We start from the raw sequence: 19,379 nt of genomic DNA on the forward strand, positions 1-19,379 counted from the left end.
AGGACATTGTCTAAAGCAGCCTACTTGTTCGGAATTTCCTGAAAGTCTTCTGTTCTGTCCTAAAAATACATGTGAATGTTGCATCTTACTCTGTAATATAGGCATGTTTATTTAATGTAAGAATGTTTTTTCCCACCCAAGCCCTAAGTAAAATCAGTGTCCCAGGAAGATGCCCCAACAGCATGCCACAGCTTTGCCAGACTCCTTGGCACAGCAACAGTGCCCTGGGCTGGATTTGGGAGAATTGGCAGTAGCCATCAAAGTTTCTTGGGTGGGATGTGGCACACGGAAAGCAGGTGTGGTGGGACGGAATTCTGAGCTCTTGCTGGCATTCATGGTCCCAGGGGATGGTTATTGCCTTGGGAGAAACCAAGTCAAATTATTGGCTTTAAGTTCCAAAATAAGTTCTTAAAGCTCACAGCAGACATAATGTCCTTGGAGAGCGAGGTTTTTGATTTGCTAGAGAAGTATTTTGGAATACAGAAGGTTAATTCCTAATAGAATCTGGGCAAAAAGTTGATGCTAGAAGTAGGAGTGAAAAAAAAAAAAAAATAGAAATAGAAGAACCAGGCCACCAACTCTGCAAATCAGATAAAAGGATGCCCTGGCCAGGACAGGAGCTTCTGAGCAGGAAGTGACATGTTAAAATGTGCTTGGTCCTTGCCCTCCTGGGAGCCGGAGAGTGGTAGATAGCACTCCCAGAATTAGCTGGGTATTCCAAGAGTTCTAAAGAGATTTTTACTTGTGCAGGGGCTGTGGGTGGTACATGTGGAGCAGAGAAGAATTCGCATCTGGGGAGTTTGGCTGTGTAATGAGTTTGTACTGTGGCATGACGCATATTTCTGGAGTTTGGCAAACCCCAGAAATATGTGCCATGCCTCAGTGAAGTGGGGGACATAAGAGGTGGCACATAGGGACCCACAGCAGAGGGCCCAGTGAAAGGCCTGAGTTTTCCTTAACTCCAGACAAAGACATTGGAAATCTAAGTGGACTACAGCATAAGACCAGACACCTATCCCCACCTCAATACAATGACACAACCACAAACCTGAAATACATCCCGGAAAGAAGGGGGAATGAAGAAGACACTGGATTTAAGCAAATTTAAACATGAAATGACTGAAAAGTCTCTATGTTTTTGCCCATGTGGTGGAAATGGAAGTTGGAGGTGGAATAGAAATATAAAGTTATAATTGTTGCAGTTGTTGGCCTTGGAAACAGTTCCACATCCACAATGGTTTAGATGGTTCCACAGTTTCAGAAGACTGCGCTGACAGTGGAGTTCAGGGTGGAGGGAGAGGGGGAGGCAGAGAGGGAGATCAGGCTTCCAGGAAAGATGGAAAGAAGTGAACAGGAGGCCTCTCTCCACTGCACTTTGGGACTAAATATTCCCTGGCATGAAGAAGAGAACTGAACAGATGAAAGGGAAAATAAACAGTGGAAGTCATCCTGCCCAGGTCCCAAATGCATCCAAAGATTTCTGGGTGGTATCAGCCAGCCAGTGTTAACTTGTCTCTCTACGGTCATCCTTTGGAACAAGAGGGTGAGCTGTATTAATAAGAGGCAGTGTTTCAGAGTGGGGCTGTCTGGGAGATGCTATGCAAATCACTCTGAAAGCCAGGACTTCAGCTACTGTCCCAGCCATAGCTGCTAGTGCCAGTTTAATGTGGTGGCCCCATTTGTGCCATGGCTGCAGCCCAAGCAAACATTACTCAGAGAGGCTAAGAGGCTTCTTGGCCAAGTGAAACTGCATGTGACTTCTTCCAAACCAAGTAAGAAGCACTAGCCTGAAACGGGAGGTGCCATTGCTTGATCTCTCTCTCTCGTAAATTAACTGTCAAACTTACTATGGTGTGTAATTCATTGTCCAAGGGATTTGGAAAAACAGGACCAACATGACCCAAACATCTCTTCTGTTAAATCATTTTTTTTTTTTGAGACAGATTCTCATCCTGTCACCCAGGCTGGAGTGCAGTGGTGCGATCTTGACTCCCTGCAACCTCCAGCTCCTGGGTTCAAGCAATTCTCCTGCCTCAGCCTCCTGAGTAGCTGGGATTACAGGTGCGTGCCACCACGCCCAGTTAATTTTTGTATTTTTAGTAGAGATGGGATATAATCATGTTGGCCAGGCTGGTCTCGAACTCCTGACCTCAAGTGATCTGCCCCCATCGGCCTCCCAAAGTGCTGGGATTACAGGTGTGAGCCACCGCACCCGGGCTTTACGTCTTTAAGTGTTCACCAAGAATTGAGACCTAGGAACATTGTTTTTCTTGTGTCTCAGGCTGAACAGAGGGCAGTAGCTTTCACCCACTTTCCCAAGCAGCTCCTAGGTGATCTTTGTTTTTTAGAATTTGAATCAGTTGGCTTTCACGTGTGCCTAAAGGAAGGAGAGAAATATGGAATGGGCAGAGAGGGATAGAGGTGAAAGAAACTATGAGTGGGGTCTGTTTTTCGGAGACCTCTGAAACTGAGAGTGGCTGCAGTTTTAATTAGAATGTACCAGACGATAACGCCAGTGCCTAACATAATCCTTTTCTACTTTGTTATCCTATTAAAATGCGAGAAATTTCAAAGAAAAGGAACTGGTGCTTACCCCACTTCTAATCCAATATTACAGCTCAAACATTACTGCCAAATTCCAGAGAAGAATCCTAACATCGTGATAATGCCACCAATCCCGAGTCTTTTTGCCAGGTCTTGCTTGCCTCTGGTAAGAGCCACAACATTACCCCTTAGCTTCCTCGCCCCCTCTGAGTCTCCCTGCCCATAGCTGGGTGACTGTCCACCTCCCTACCTCGCTAAAAAAATGAAACAGCAGATCCTGTGGAAAACTGGAGATTACAAAAAGGAACAGGCTCCATTCCAAGCTGTTTCATTTTCTTCTGCCTTTTCTTTTCAAAAAACACTTATTTATTTATTTTCTCACTTAGCTGCTATAAAAAGAAATATCGCTAGCCACTCACAGATGCCGGCATCCCAATTCAAGGAGATTGGATTACTGAAGTCTTTGCAGAACAATTGCTAGACAAAAAGGTGGTTGGTGAACTCCGAGGAAATTAAATACCTTTATCTTGAAAAACACGAGCTCACAATCGGGCTTCAAAGGAACATAAATACACCCCCAGGCTGTGAAAATCAGGGTTCCCTTTCAAGAATGGAAAAGAGGCCAGTGGCATGGACTCACAGAACCCTTGGAAAACAGGAAGTTTGCTGTCTGGCACGGTGGGAATGGAAGTGTGAGACATCTTAGCAAGAGTGGGGGTGAGTGATGGGGGTAGAAGGGGCCCCGGGGATGCTTCCCTCTCTCTCTCTTCTCATGGGGTCCAGCGTGGTTATCCTGGTTCTCTGGTTTCTCTGGAGAGAGCTGAGGCTGGAAACCTGAATGTGGGAATTTAGATAGTGTTTCCGAGAGATGCCGTGGAGGAAGCCTCTCTCTGATCAAATGAGATCTATTTTTGAGAGAGAGAAACTCCAGAGGGACTTCCAGAAACCATGATCACAACAGAGGCAAATGGTGGCCCCATGAGTCTGCAACAAAGCAGGTCAGAATTGTTAAGACTTCAGCCCACTGTTGTCTGGAAACTGGGCCAAGATTAAGCCAACAAATCATCGATTCAAACATGCGATGTCATGTTCTGAAGGACAGAAGGGGATTTTATAAGCTGAGCTGTAGCTCACACATAGACCCCCTTACCCCTGCCCTGTGTCCCTCTAGAGGTTCCCAGGAATATGTTCAGTCATTAGGATGCCAAGTTGAGTTCTGTAATCGCCCCGCTGCAGCGTGAGTGGATGCCGAGTGACTGGGAGAGGTGGTGTGGAATTGGCCGGCAGGGGGGCCTGGCTTCAGTAGATTTGGGCACTTCCACTTGTCAGCTGTGGAACCTTGGGCAAGTTACCTAACTCCTCTGTACCTTGGTTTCTGTGTCAGGAAAATGCAGGTAAGCGTAGTGCCCATTTCACAGGGTAACTGTAAGGATTGAGTTAAAACATTTAGCATGCTAACTTTGCTCAGAGTAAACACTCATAAAGATCAGCTTTATATTTATACAGAGCATTAGCTTTGGAATCAAATTGATCTAGAATTCACATTAGTTATGAAAACATGGACAACTTAAGTTCTCTGAATTTCTGTTTCTTTAACTGTAAAGTGGGGACAATGGGCCTTCTCTATGGTGTTTTTAATGATAATTGAATGAGATAGCAAATGAAAAATGAGATATTTGAGCTCATATTTTGATGGATTATAAGCACCCTCCCATAGCTCATGTTTTGATAAATTGCAAAATTTATCAAATACCTCTCCCATCCCTCTTCGGGTTTGAGTCCCTTTTGCCTACTTTTCTCCCATTATTCTTTCCAGAATCTGCTAGGTCTAGTCACCAGATGCCTTGGTGAATGCAAGACAAAATGTCAAGCTTACCATTTCAACATGATGAATCACTTTGCATTTTCTGGGAAGGTCATGTAGGTCAGTTTATGAAGTTGCTGTTTACAATAATAAGTCCCTGGAGATCGGACTATTTGATATACTTGCCTGGCTATAGGTGAATATAGTTCTGAAATAGAAAGTGCTTGAAAGCCTTATGGGTCCAAGAATTCATGCTCTTGTCCAGTGCTCTTGATGAGCCAGTGTGGCACAGAGCTTTAGCACCTAGCATAGTGCCCAGCTCATGGAAGCTTCTCAGTCAAGATCTGTTGACCAAGGTCAAAGAGCAAATACATTGTCTCTTGCCGGGATCTCGTGGCACTAGTCAGTCCTCTCTCTGTGTGAGTGGATTCTCTGCACCTGCCTCCATGGCTTTTGTGGTCTCTGCCGTTTTTCTCAGCCTTCCCTCACTGTTTGTTCAAAAGGAGCTTTCCCTCTGTATTTTAGTTGCGGATTTCCACAGTGCTTCGTGGAGATATGTGAGGGTTTTACACTCTAGGACACAAGTGTACCTGAATCCAAAAAGTGGTTATTAGCCAGACAGAACCAAAGGAAGAGCAAGCGGGTGGGTGGAGACTCACATCTCTTCACAGCTGCCCTCTTCCAGGGTGCCCTTCCCGTTCTTAGTTCAAGAGACAAAGAACATTATTCATTTGCATTTGTGAACTATCATTTTTTGGGCAAAATATTTGTGGGCAGTCTGCGGGTGACACCAAAGTTAGTATTTAGCCAACCAGGAGTTTGTGGGGAGAGCGTGATTCTATCTCAGTGACTGCAGCTGATTGCTGGGGCCTAGCTGAGGCTCAGAGACTCAAGTGTCAGGAGAAAGTCCCAGTTTGTAAAGCCATCTGCCTGCATGGCTTATGCGTGGTCCCATCTGAAGAAGGGAAGGGAAGAGATGACTAGATGGCGTCCCAGTCCCCCTTGCCGGTGCTGAGGCATCTGTGAGTGCCACGTGGGCCTTGTAGGCTGGAGGGAGTTCACATCAAGGGCCCCTTCTGATGAATGTCGATGTGCTGTGGAAGGCATTTGACTTCTAGAGAATGACTGATGACAGTGTTAAATGGAACTGCTGTGCTCTCCGAACTCTCCCTTCCCACTCCCCACTCCATCTGTTTTTCAACTCTGACTCTGCCAGCAATCTATTCTTGCTTCCTCTTTCCAATAACTTCCTCAAGGCACCAATGGTATACAAGCCTTGCTTCTGTGAGGAGGAGGCCGCTCAGCCAGGAATCAGGACTCTGGAGCCAACACCCATGATTAACATGCTGGCCCTGAAATGCGAGAAGCTGGGAAAGAAAGACCGTGGGGTGTTTCAGTGACTCATGGTTTCTACCAGCCTCCTGTTAAACCTCAGCTCCCTCAAAAGCTTTCTCTGATCTAATAAAAATTATCCCAGTGCAGACCACATGCCTGTTGATAACTGTCCCAATACCCCCACCCAACACAGGCAGGCCATGTTGTGAATTGCCCATGTCAGTATTCAGTCCCCTTTAGACACCACTCAGTACAGTCTGGGCCGTCTTCCTTTATGACCAGCCTGGAGCACTCAACCAGAGCTGTCACGTTTTACCATTATTTCAAACCAAATTTAATTAGAAAGGAATACATATGGGTCCAGAGCTTTTGGTAATGCAGCCCTCTACATCTGGAATTCTCTATCCTCTCTCTTTCTGCTCATTCTTTCCACAAACATTTACTGAGCTCCTATAATGGGCCAGGTACCATGACTGTGAGGTTATAGAGTTGAGCAAGGCATGGTTCTTCCCCTCAAAGAACTCGCAGTGTAGTGGGAAATCCAGATATATAAACTAGTGTGTTATTTTATGCATAATAGTGATAAACAAGATATTATTAGTAAAACACAAAAGTAGTATCACTAAAAGTCAGGTAAAAGTAAAGAAGACAGCCTGGAGGAAGTGACCTCTGAGCTAAGTCTTAAAGGAAAGGTTGAGTTTAGCCAGGTGTGTGTCTCGGGAGTAGGGGTAGGTTCCAGGCAGAGGAATTAACAGGAGCAAAGGTATGGAAGGTAGGAGCAACGATGCTGTGTGCTGGGAACTATAAACAATTCTGTGTTACGTGAGAATGTGTCACAGTTAGATTTTGCATTTCAGAAAGATCAGTGAGGCAACTGTGTAGTGTGCAGAGTTGAGGAGGAAATGGCTACAGGGAGGGAGATAGTTTTAAAGGCTACTGCAATAGTCCAAGCAAGAGATGGTGGGGGCCTGAACTAGGGAAGTGGCAGGAGGAATAGAGAGAAGGGTAAGAAATTGAAAATATTCAGGAGGCAAAATCAGCAGGATTTGGTAATAGCCAAGACATGGAGGAGGGGCAGGAGACCAAAGGCAGGAAAATGAGAAGAAAATGTGCCCCAGGCCAATCAAAGGAGATTGAGGAGATCGGAAGAGAGTGATAAGCAGTGGCTTTATAAAATGCCAAGATGGGGGTGTGACTGACGATGTCAAATGCTAACAAAGGTCATGCAAGATTAGGACTAGAAAATTTCCATTAGGCTGGAAACAAAATGTTCATTGGTGATCATAGCAAGGGTGGTTTTAGTGGTGCAAGACAAAATTGCATGAGATGAAGATTGAATAGCAAGAACAAAAGAGTATTCAAAACAGAATTATTTTCTCCTTTAGATATCATAGACAGAGTTACTTGGAGCTTAAAAGCTTTTTGAGTGTCCAAATTATGTTTGAGGTCTGAAAAAAATTACTGCTTTCAGAATGCAAAAAGGAAACTGCAAAATTAAATTAAGACATGTTTAATTAAATATCTCCAAAATGTAACATTGTTTCAACTTCATTAATCTTTAAATTTAATATTTGTAAAAACTTCATTACATGTAGAAATAATGTATTGGTTATATTTTTAATTTTGCAACATTCTTTTGTATGTATGTGCAATGATTGCTGAGAAATCACAGCCAATTTTAAGTTAACTGTATCTTGCCACTCAATAATATCAGAAGCAAAAATTTTTAAATGCATTTAACATAAGATGTGGGTGCATTTTGTTCTACTTTTATGTGAGATGGGTCCTCCAAATGTAAGTGATTTTAAGGGCTTTTAGAAGGTCTTAAAATAGTTCTGATGTAGACAACTCTCAAAATCCTTGGCCATGGAAGGAGAGAAGAAGTGTTGGATTAGACAGAGCTGGAGAGAGTAAGGAGGATTTCTTTGTCTTTAAGGAGGGAGAGACATGAGTATGTGAATGTACTGAGGGAGAGAGCCAGTGGAGAGAAGATTGGAGGAGGACCAGGGAGGTGACTGATAGGGAGGCAGGGGGCACAGCTGGAACACAGGTAGCAGAAGAAGACCTACAGGGGAAAGAAAACCACCTCTACAGAAACAAGAGGAATGTGAGACCCTCTGCAAAGGGGCCCTTGTCCTATTTTCTTCGGTTTTTTGTTTTTGTTTTTGAGATGGAGTCTCACTCTGTTGCCCAGGCTGGAGTGCCAGGGCACGATCTTGGATCAAGTGGCAGCCTCCGCCTCCTGGGTTCAAGTGATTCTCCTATCTCAGCCTTCCAAGTAGCTGGGATTACATGCCTGGCTAATTTTTTTTTTTTTTTTTTTTTTTTTTTTTGGTGAGACGGAGATTTACTCTTGTTGCCCAGCCTGGAGTGCAATGGCACAATCTTGGCTCACCGCATCCTCCGCCTCCCAGGTTAATTCCTCTGCCTGGAACCTACCCCTACTCCTGAGACACACACCTGGCTAAACTCAACCTTTAGACACCACTCAGTACAGTCTGGGCCGTCTTCCTTTATGACCAGCCTGGAGCACTCAACCAGAGCTGTCACGTTTTACCATTATTTCAAACCAAATTTAATTAGAAAGGAATACATATGGGTCCAGAGCTTTTGGTAATGCAGCCCTCTACATCTGGAATTCTCTATCCTCTCTCTTTCTGCTCATTCTTTCCACAAACATTTACTGAGCTCCTATAATGGGCCAGGTACCATGACTATGAGGTTATAGAGTTGAGCAAGGCATGGTTCTTCCCCTCAAAGAACTCGCAGTGTAGTGGGAAATCCAGATATATAAACTAGTGTGTTATTTTATGCATAATAGTGATAAACAAGATATTATTAGTAAAACACAAAAGTAGTATCACTAAAAGTCAGGTAAAAGTAAAGAAGACAGCCTGGAGGAAGTGACCTCTGAGCTAAGTCTTAAAGGAAAGTTTTACTTTCCAAATAAGTATTTTAGAAACATGTTGACAAAGATAGGTAAATAGAATTTTTTCTATCCATGGTTTGGTCAAAACAGTTGCTTTTATATCACATAAATACAATATTAGGAAGATTGAGTAAAACTTTTATGAAACTGTTAGAACTGACAGGTATTTTGGCGTCATGTCTCTCTCTATAAGCTGTCAGAGTTTGCCTGAGCCCTTTTCTTAAAAGGTCCCCACCTCCCAGCCCCAGACACCCTTTGGTAGGCTTCTTGCCAGTGTCCTTGATTGATGGCAAGATCTCTCTCTTCCATTTTATTTCAACTATGCTGCATTTTTTTCCAGATAAATAATTACATATCTTCAAGGACTGGGTGTCTACATGTCAGTAGACTCATGGGTGTCTACTTGAGCATCTACAATACTCAAGTTCTTGTTTAAATGATTTTAGCATTTTTGATACAATGATTGTGTCTTTCTGATCTTTTACAATATTTTTTATTTGTTATCACTTTCTTACAGGCCTGGGAATGGAGAATATTGGTGGAATCTTTGTGGTTCTTATTTGTGGCTTAATCGTGGCCATTTTCATGGCTATGTTGGAGTTTTTATGGACTCTCAGACACTCAGAAACAACTGAGGTAAACTTTCAAAGGGGTATGATCCATAGTGTTGGCAGATGGGGTGAAGTTCATCGACTCATGCACATATAAAGTCATTTCTGATGCTTCCCACAGGAAGTGCAGCGAAGAGAATCCCAGTGCCCAGCGGAGGGGATTTGGATCAATGCTTCATTACTTAGTAATTATGCAGCTACAGAAGGGGCACTTAACATCTCCCGGCTTCAGTTTTCTTTGAAACAGCCCAGCCAATACGCATGTGAAAAAGCTTTTATGAACAACAAAGCCTTCTAGAACTATCATTTAAGATGTAGTTGAGAAAAATAGGTGAAAGTACCAGGTTACTACGGAGAAGGCAACCTCAGTCCTTCCATTTTGAGTATGTTTTTGCCTTGCAGGGAAAGATCCTTAGAGATATCCCAACTCATGTGAATCCAAGAATTGTATCTCCCTTCTCGGGGATTTTGAATAAGTTCAATTCCCCAGCTGTGGCTTAGAGACAGGGTTAATATAAACTTTACCCAGTTTCAACAGTTTGAGAAGAGGGAAGAAGACTTTATCCTGCTCTTCTTCCAACCCACCCCAGGGAAGATATATACATCCTTACATGTGAATTGCATTATTAGATTTTTTTTTTAAAGGTACATTAGCCTCTATCTCAGTCTCCCAACTCTGAATCTTCCTAAAACCTTTCCTAATTGGCACTGGGGAAATATCTCACAGCAGGACAAACAGCGCCCCTGGAAGTCTATGGAGTCTGGCCTCACATGGAGCCTTAACACAACACTGCCTGCCAGTCCTGGTCCTCTGTGCTCAGCCCCTTTGCTGTCTCCTTGTAGGACTTCCATGCTGTTGCCCACTCCTCAAGCTCCTCTGCTTCTGCATGCATAGAGCTTCATTTTACTTCCCATCTCCCAAGAAATCAGGAGTGGCCAGCCCTGAATTAAAAACCCCACTAGGCCGGGCGCGGTGGCTCAAGCCTGTAATCCCAGCACTTTGGGAGGCCGAGACGGGCGGATCACGAGGTCAGGAGATCGAGACCCTCCTGGCTAACAGGGTGAAACCCCGTCTCTACTAAAAATACAAAAAACTAGCCGGGCGAGGTGGCGGGCGCCTGTAGTCCCAGCTACTCGGGAGGCTGAGGCAGGAGAATGGCGGGAACCCGGGAGGCGGAGCTTGCAGTGAGCTGAGATTGCGCCACTGCACTCCAGCCTGGGCGACAGAGCGAGACTCCGCCTCAAAAAAAAAAAAAAAACACCCACTAAACATCTCCGCACAGCTCAGCCACCCTGCAGCTGCAGCAGATAGCTCAGTCCTTCTGCTGTCTCTTCCTTGATCCTGTCTTTCCTCAGCTGCTCCAAGATTATCCTTTCTCCCCCGTATTTTTTTTCTGCCTGCTCTTTCTCCAATCCACAATTATGAATGCGTCTGCCGTATTTCAAAATAATAGGAAGATTACTATTGCTTGCTCTATCCCTCTCCTCTTCCAAACCAAGGGGATCCAGCTGAGAGACTCTCAGTCTCTATCTCCTCACCCCCGATTTGGTCCAAAACCCAGGGCAGCCTGGCTTCTCCCTACCCCTGCACTGAAAGGCCAGTGCTTAAAGGTCTGACCCCTCCCAGTGGACCAAACCAAAGAGAATCTATGGGGCCTTATTGGACTTTGGTGTGTCCCTTGTTGATGGGGATACTTTTTTTCAGAATCCCTCTTCCCTTGCCTTGCATGGCACCCAGCTTCTTGGTTCCCCTCGTGTTGCTTTCTCCAGCTTTACTGGCTTTCTCCTTTTGCCCACCCCTTAAAAGGTGGTGGTCTTACTTATTCCCTAAGACCTAGTTTAAGTGTTCCCTTCCTCGTGAATCCTTCCTCATCTCTCCTGCTGTGTCTCAGCAATTGGTCATCCTCCTCCTTCTTGACACTGCTGTAACCTAGGCATGAACCACTTACATACCACGTTGCAATTATTTTGGTATCAGCCCCCAACTAGAGGTTAAGCTGCCTGCAGTAAACACTGTGTCTTTTATCCCTGTGCTTGACACACAGTAGACAGTCAATAAATCTACATTATTATATTATTGTCACATGTAATAGATTAGGCAGGTGGTACTATTTTTATTGTAGTTATTATTAGAAGCACAGAGAGGTTAAGTGACTTGTCAAGAGTCTCTGCTATTTGGTTAACAATTGTAGGGGTGTGATGGGGTCCTGTAATCCAAGGCGGGAAAACTAATGTAGGCCATATTCCATTAAGGGACATCACCTCTCTATAGCCGCTTCACATTTTGTTATTCTCCCCAAAGCTCACCCATGGTCTGGAAGTACATTGACAAACTCAACAAGTAGTTAAGAGCACTCCGAATAGCTAACTAAAATAAAGAGTCAATGCTGTGTTAGCGACTTGGTTATGGTAGAACAACTGTCCCATTTATAGAATTGGAAGAAAGAACATGAAAGAACTGAGGACTTCTGCTCCCATATGGTCTAGGAAAGTGTCCTTTCAACTCAGAGTAGAGCACTCAGCAGAGCACGTGCGGGCTTGGAGTTGATAGGTATTGGTCCAAATCCAGAGTCAGCTATTAGTCCATTTTTGGCAATATGCAAAACTTCTCTGAGCCTCCATTTCCACATTTGTGAAATGGATATAATAATAATAGTAATAGTAGTAATACAGGCCCATCAGCCGGGCACAGTGGCTCATGCCTGTAATCCCAGCACTTTGGGAGGCTGAGGCGGGTAAGTCATGAGGTCAGCAGTTCAAGACCAACATAGTGAAACCCAGTCTTTACTAAGAAATACAAAAATTAGCTGGGTGTGGTGGTGCATGCCTGTAATCCAAGCTACTGGAGAGTCTGAGGCAGAAGAATCACTTGAACCCAGGAGGCGGAGGTTGCGGTGAGCTGAGATCGCGCCACTGCACTCCAGCCTAGGCGACAGAGCAAGACTCTGTCTAAACAAACAAACAAACAAAAAATTACAGGCCCATCTGTATTCTCTTTTTTTTTTTTTTTTTTTTTGAGATAGAGTCTCACTGTTGCCCAGGCTGGAGTGGAGTGCAGTGGCAGTATCTCAGCTCACTGCAACCTCCGCCTCCCAGCTTTCTGTGATTTTCCTCACTCAGCCTCCCGAGTAGATGGGATTACAGGCACACACCACCACACCCAGCTAATTTTTGTGGTTTTAGTAGAGACAGGGTTTCACCGTGTTGGTCAGGCTGGTCTCGAACTCCTGACCTCAAGTGATCCACCTACCTCGGCCTTCCAAAGTGGTGGGATTACAGGTGTTAGCCACTGTGCCCAGCCCTCTCCTGTATTCTTCATCCACAGTTCTGAAACCTAAAAAGCTGGGAGAGTTCCAAGTTCCTTGTAAGTGTGATGCAAATGCACTCAGTGGTGACTTCGCTTGACTGATGTTTGTGGCCTTTATCACACTCACACGGTGTGAGTGTACATACATATTGCTACAGGAATATTAGTGGGTTTGCATTCAAGTCTGCCCCAGACCCACTGGGTGTGATACATACTATATACTGTTTGTGCATTGTATTACCCTCCTCTTGTTTTTGTTATCATGAGGATGCATCCATCTCCAGCTATAACCGGTTGGCTAAAAGAAACAGGAATCTTCAGCCTAAGGAACAGAATGTTCATAGAGACATGGTAGCCTTTTCAGATACTTGAGAAACTTACATGTGGTGGAGGAATTATTTATTTAGTAGGCTTCAAGGTCCAAATTTAGCTGAGATCAATGAATGAAAATTTCAGGGACAGAAATTGTTAGCTGGGTAAAAGGAAGCAGCATTTAATGGAAATGTGCAAAAAAAAAAAAAAAAAAGGAGATCATTGGCTTTGAAGGTGTTCATCAAAGATTGGAGACCAGCTGGTGGGGCTCTTGAATATTATGGTATGGAGGGTGTTTGGACATTAAATGGGAGTTGAGTGAGGAGATGGACTGAAAGGCCTTTATTATCTTCATACCTAAGATGACACGATTCTGTGACCGCTGTCCCCCTTATCCCCCATCCCAGCGAACTAGCAGGGGGCCCGCGGTGTCTGGTTGAGAGGCTGGGCCCTGACCTCGCTCTCTCCTCCAGGTGTCCGTCTGCCAGGAGATGGTGACCGAGCTGCGCAGTATCATCCTGTGTCAGGACAGTATCCACCCCCGCCGGCGGCGCGCCGGAGTCCCGCCGCCCCGGCCCCCCATACCCGAGGAGCGCCGGCCCCGGGGCACGGCGACGCTCAGCAACGGGAAGCTGTGCGGGGCAGGGGAGCCCGACCAGCTGGCGCAGAGACTGGCGCAGGAGGCCGCTCTGGTGGCCCGCGGTTGCACGCACATCCGTGTCTGCCCCGAGTGCCGCCGCTTCCAGGGCCTGCGGGCACGGCCGTCGCCCGCCCGCAGCGAGGAGAGCCTGGAGTGGGAGAAGACCACCAATAGCAGCGAGCCCGAGTAGTCCCGGCGGCCACAGGACGCGCGGAGGCCGGGCGGGGCAGGAGGGGCGGGGCGGGCGCTGCTGTCAGCCGCGAGCCGGGACTTGTACAGCGTCGACACCTCTCCGGATTTCGGAGCCAGTCACTTTTCCAAAAGATCAAGGAGCCTGACGCCCCAGCCAGAGACCGCGCCTGGTCAGGCAGCGGGGTCCACCCGGAGACGTTGCACCCAAGTGGCAAAGGACGGCCCTCCCTCCTGGGCACAAAGACACATCTTCTCCCAGCGGGCCTTTCCCTCTCGCCAAAATAACAGCGTATAGGGTGGGGGGGTCCCTACCCAGACCAGTCCAATGAATTGGTGGAATCATCAGCTGAATTCCCCCTAGTCAGAGGCCAATGTACCCTCGGTCTAGTTCTTACGGAAAAAAAAAACAGGGAAGTTTTTCTTTTCTGGATTTGTATATTTTTGTTAATATTCTTTCCCCTTTCCTCCTCTCCTTTTCTTCTTTGTCATCTTCTCAGTTCTGTTAATTTGTTTTGTGTTTTTTGGAGGGGGAGGCTGGGTTAGGGAATGGAAGCCTAAATAATCCCCATTTCTTCTTCTTCCTGAATTTTTGGGATATTGCGTTACCAGTGCATCCGATTTCAGGTGCTTAACTCTCCTTTCTGTATGGTGATTGGGGGCCTGCAGGAGCACAAGAGAAGGGGTCTCGGGAAGAGTCAGATGGAGAGTCTCAAAAGCATTGAAGTAAAGTTTTAGATGCCAAAAAGCAATTAACTCATCGTATACTCAGACCTTGAAACGCCTGGGATGTCAAGGGTTAATCTGTCTTTTCTTTCCCTTTCTCTTTCTGACTTTCACTATTACTGTGTTTGATTTGATCTTTTTGTGAATGTAGTCTCTGAAGACACAGGGGAGGAGAACAGAATGCACAAAGTATCCTAGGACTTCGTTTAAGGAGCGGAAAGAGTAGATAGAATTTTCCCATACCATGGCCTTGGCTTCCCGTGGAACATGCTGTTCACAGAGGAGGAAGGGCTGGGCCACCCCGTTGGTATGGTGCATACTTTGTCAACTGCATCTCTTTTCAACCAAACTCAGTGGCTGCCTATGAAGCCAGAACCCCAAGACTATCATGGATTTGGGTAGTTTCTTGCTACTTAGATGTGAGACCTGGGTGCAAGTGTACGTGTGTGTATGTGTGCGCGCGTGTGCGTGTGTGTATTTATTCAATAGAAAGACCTTAAGTAATCAAGAATTTGCTAGGTTCCTGGGAGAGAGGTGGAGTCTCCTAGTCAATACACAGTCCTGGGAACCAGGAACTCCTGAGTCCTAACCTCAGCTTGAGCAGTAGCCCCCCACCTTGTATGACTTTAGGTAAAGCATTTAACTTCTGTTCCATCCACCAAATAGGAGTTACTGATGCTGTCCAGGTTACCAGGTGACTGCTAGTGACTGCTCTCCATGTGAGAAGTTTGCAGGGTCCAGAGCACACATGTGATGGGAGGGGGTGAGGCTTTCTGCAGCTGCTTGACCTTTGCTTGACTTCACCAATTAAGAGTTTCACGCAGAGAGTTCTCATTTGCTGATGAAAAACAAATTCTATGCAATTTCTGATTGTAAACTTAGCAAATTCAGAGAGAGAGAAACAAACAGCCACTACCACCACCTCCACCTCCACCACCGCTGCCACCACCTTGAATGGAATTGTCCTCACTTTTGTCGCTGTTGCAAATGTACTAAAATAAAGACATCTTTGGAAGATGACGAGCTTAATTCATGTTTTTGCCATTTGGGTTGGTTGGCATCCTCTTTATGCCAGGACAATTAGTTAGGGCTGCCGTCCTGGGGGCCAAATGGTACCCTGATTATTCCTGTGAGGGACACTCATTTTGTCCTCACCTGACCTCACTCATGAATTTGAATCCTTTATCTTTTTTCTCTTTAACCATCAAATGACAACAAGCTGTGCAAGACACCTGGGTCTTTTTTTAAACCTTGCCTTGATCCTCGTGGAGAAACATGGATTTGGTGGGAAGGGCACCCGAAGGCCGGCTGACAACAGACCCCAATGGTGCCACTGTGCTCCAACCTGCAGCCCCATCTCATGCTTCTGACAACGTGGTTCCTACTGTCAGATCACATTTGGGGCGGGAAGGGTGGTTTTTTAAAAAAACTCGTTTTTATGAGCAGGCTATCTTGATCAATAGCAAACCTTTTTTAATGGATTAGTGAAATAAATGTCCCTATGCATCATTTATAGTCTGTTTCTTTCTCCGTGTGGAATCAAGATAAGACTGCCAGGACTAGATGGTTTCTGTTAGCTGCTGAGACAAGGGCCGCACCTTGCTCGAGCTGGTGGGTGAATTTGCAACCAGCTAGTACTCTTCCTTGGTTTGTCTCCACTTTTTATCTGTTGGTTGTTGGCTTTCTTTTCCATTCTGTATTTTCTATCTGACTCTGTATACTGTATAAAGCAGTTTTTTCTTGTCTGTTTATCTTTCTTCAACTGGAATATTTACAATAAAACAGAAACAAACCCTGAAATGTTAGTGATGGATGAAAGCTGTTTGGGTTTAGAAAGTATGGTTTAGTGTGTCTTAATATCCAGGTACTAGACTTGAAAAGCAAATAAAATCATAAACTCACTCTGTGTCTTCCCCTCCACCTGCCCTCTCTCTCTCCCACTCTCCACCTCCCTCTCTACTCCCCCACCCGCTTTGGCTCTTTGTTCACATCCCAGAAAAGTCTAGGTGGCTTCTTTCAATTTTTAGTCCTAGGAGCCAGAGCCAATCCGCCCCCCATCCCCAAAAACGGATACATATGTTAATGAAGTTCAGGATTCCTAAGGTTTTGTCTTCCTAAATGCACTTTCACAGAATAGTCATCTATTGATACCTAGGGTAACTCTAGTCAGATATCACCCCAGATTCCACTGGGAGCTTGAAGATTACATCGATTAAAATATAATACTTTGCTTTATTTCTTTTAATTGCTTTGCAGGGCCCCAACCGTCACAAGATCTCTACCTCAGCAACCAGGTAGAGTGTAAGGTGAGCATGGAGAGGGCCGAAAATCTTTTGGCTTCCTCTAATCCACTGCTCATATGAGAATATTCTTCCTGGGAACATGCCAGCCAGCTCTCTTATTGGTTAGGTGAGACTGAAATATCATGATAACCAATCCACCTGGGGCCACTCTGTGAAAGTTTCTTAGTTTTGGATTCCAAGGAGTTTAGTTTTCTTTTGGAATCCAAGGGGGAACTTCCCCGTGGTGTAGGAGTCAAGTACACAAGGCCAGAAAAGGGCTGGGGCGTTTCAGAAACACCAGATTGGTGGTTTGAGAGAAGCTTGAGAGACCGTTTGTGGTCCTCCCACCAACGGGATGTTCACAGCAAGGTAAAACAGTCTGGAAATGATAAGGGAGATTTGAGTGCCTGACTAGTTGTCAGCTCTCTTGGGGTAATAACAAAGAGACCTGTTTGGAAAACTCAGAGAAGGAATCCTTTCATAAAGATTTTGCTTATAGCTAATGCTTCCTATGGGATCTTCTCAAAGAGAAATTAAAGCGCCATGAGTAATTCCTTTGCCTTTCGGGGAATGGTGACTTTCTCCCCACAGGCGACTCCCCACAGTGGCCAAACAGAGAGTGCCCTCAGGAACTGACAACCTGCCCATCCTAAGGTTTGCCTCAGAGGCTGGGGATGGTCTGCTCTCCTAAGGCTTTTCCCATAGGGGAAAAAGTTGTTACTGGATATGGCTTTCAAAGGAAAAAAAAAAATCCAAATTTTACAGCCTACATGGTCAACAAGCTTGTTGTAATTTGAGGGCAATCCAGCAAGAGAAATTCCACCACTACTGTTAGAACATTATCATTCAAGTTTTATGAATTTCATACTAATTTCCAAATCTGGAGAGTGAATGAAACAAATACGAATGTTAGCATTTGACAAACAGCAGAAGTAATGCTGAGATCAAGAAAGAAAGAAGTCTATGAAGGCAATGAAGTAAGAACTAAGCTCTCTACCAGAAGTGGCAGAAAATTGAGGCCCCAAGAAGGGTCATAAAAAAATTCAGCATATACTATATCTGTAGGTTAACTAAACATATGCATATAAATATTTCAGTCACCAGGATTTGCATGTCACAATGCATGTCAGTGCATTGTGACTGATGGGTGTAGCAACTGAGGGCTTGATCCTATTTACAAGTTAGACTAGACACAGATGGTGGATTACAAATCCCTGTATCATCTGTATTTAGGGCAAAAGATCCTCCTGTAGAAAATTAGCTAAAGATCCTGCCCACTCTTCAGTATTCCTTGTCCCAATCAAATGTTGTTTCTTGGTTGTCAGAGAACAATGGCACTTTTCCGTAGATTGGTAAGTGACCTGGAGAGGGTATATACCTAGCACCCCACACCACATTAGATTTTGCCAGAAACAAGACATAGAAGCAGTGATCTACACTCTGCTTGAAGGACAAAACTAACCTTACCTGTAAGAAACGGAAAAAATATCACACAAAATATAACAATAAAAGTGCTAGAGTGTGTGGTTTGGAATACTAACCACGTAGAAATTCAGAGCAGCTCAAGATTCTAAGTAGTTGAAAAAGCAAAGGAAGGTTGGGTGGAGGAAGCAGGACTGTTTGCGTGTTTGGGTTGTTAATTAAATTTTTTTTTTTTATGTCTGGGAAATAAGATCTTGCTCATTGCCCTTGGAGTGAAATATGGTTCATTCATGTTGATGAATTCAGCACCACTCTGATAAAAGATAGTTTGTTATAGCTGTTGTTTTGTTTTTACCCACAGCATCCCTTTTTGAGGAATTCTGGCTTTTAAACGATGCTTCTTCCTGTTTGCTGCCAACACTAGAGATTCTCACCACTGTCTCATCCCTTCGTTTCTTTAAGTTGTATTAGTGGAATTAGCTGCAGATACAAGCAGCCTAGCCCTACAGAATACAGAAAGGCTAACTGAAACAAGCAATGAAACTGTCTGAAGTGGATTGGGAGCTCTTTTTAGAAAAAAAGATCAAAGATTTTTAAAATTGGAGGAAAGCAGTAAGAAAACAGGACCGAAGGTGTGAAGCCAGTGTAAAAATTAATACAGAACCAAACGTCCAAATTTCTGCTGTACAGGAACATTTAGAACTGTCTTCCTTTTCAGTCCATTTAACCATCCTGTTAGTCACAGCACAAGGAGTCTACCTGGAAAGGTATTCTCCTTGGATTGTTCTGATTAGCTCCTTAGTAGCTTTTCCATTAAAAATAATAAAATGTAACTTCCATTTCCATCATCTGTAATCCTATAGCACCGAGTGGGCTACAGAAGCATTTTAAATCACTAAGATTGTTCAAATGTGAAGGTCAACGGAGAGAAGTCCCAAACAGGTGGACAGCACAGGCTGTCATTACCAGGAGACGGTGTGCCCTCAAGCTCAGGTGGTGACAGAACTTTAAAACCCTCTTACAGAGGATCAGATGAGAAATAGTTCAGTATAGAGAGACTTGAAGTTATTTTTATTTGCTGATTTTTCCCTTATATAAATTAAACTGGTGTGTATGTGTAGTAATTTAGCACAAACCTACAGGTTCCTGCCAGAGTGTGTGTGTGTGGTGTGTGTGTGGTGTATGGGTATGTATATGGGATGTGAGTGTGTGATGTGTGTGCATGAGTATGTAGCAGTTTAGCATAGACCTACAGGTTCCTGCCACTGTATATGTGCG

The 19,379-nt window shown here is 44.7% G+C and overlaps 1 protein-coding gene across 1 annotated transcript in view; it reads left to right on the top strand.

Annotated features, from left to right (window-relative positions):
• The window catches only part of GRIK4 (glutamate ionotropic receptor kainate type subunit 4), a 244,864-nt gene extending 228,667 nt beyond the window's left edge, over window positions 1–16,197 (top strand). The window contains exons 22-23 of the mRNA XM_033207192.1: window positions 9,130–9,248; window positions 13,316–16,197. Coding sequence (XP_033063083.1) covers window positions 9,130–9,248; window positions 13,316–13,672 — 476 coding nt within the window. The 3' untranslated portion in view covers window positions 13,673–16,197. The remainder of the gene's footprint in view (window positions 1–9,129; window positions 9,249–13,315) is intronic.
• Window positions 16,198–19,379: the final 3,182 nt, after the last annotated feature.

Source organism: Trachypithecus francoisi, unplaced genomic scaffold (genome assembly GCF_009764315.1).
Source record: "Trachypithecus francoisi isolate TF-2019V2 unplaced genomic scaffold, Tfra_2.0 Lachesis_group8, whole genome shotgun sequence".
Lineage (NCBI taxonomy): Eukaryota > Metazoa > Chordata > Mammalia > Primates > Cercopithecidae > Trachypithecus > Trachypithecus francoisi.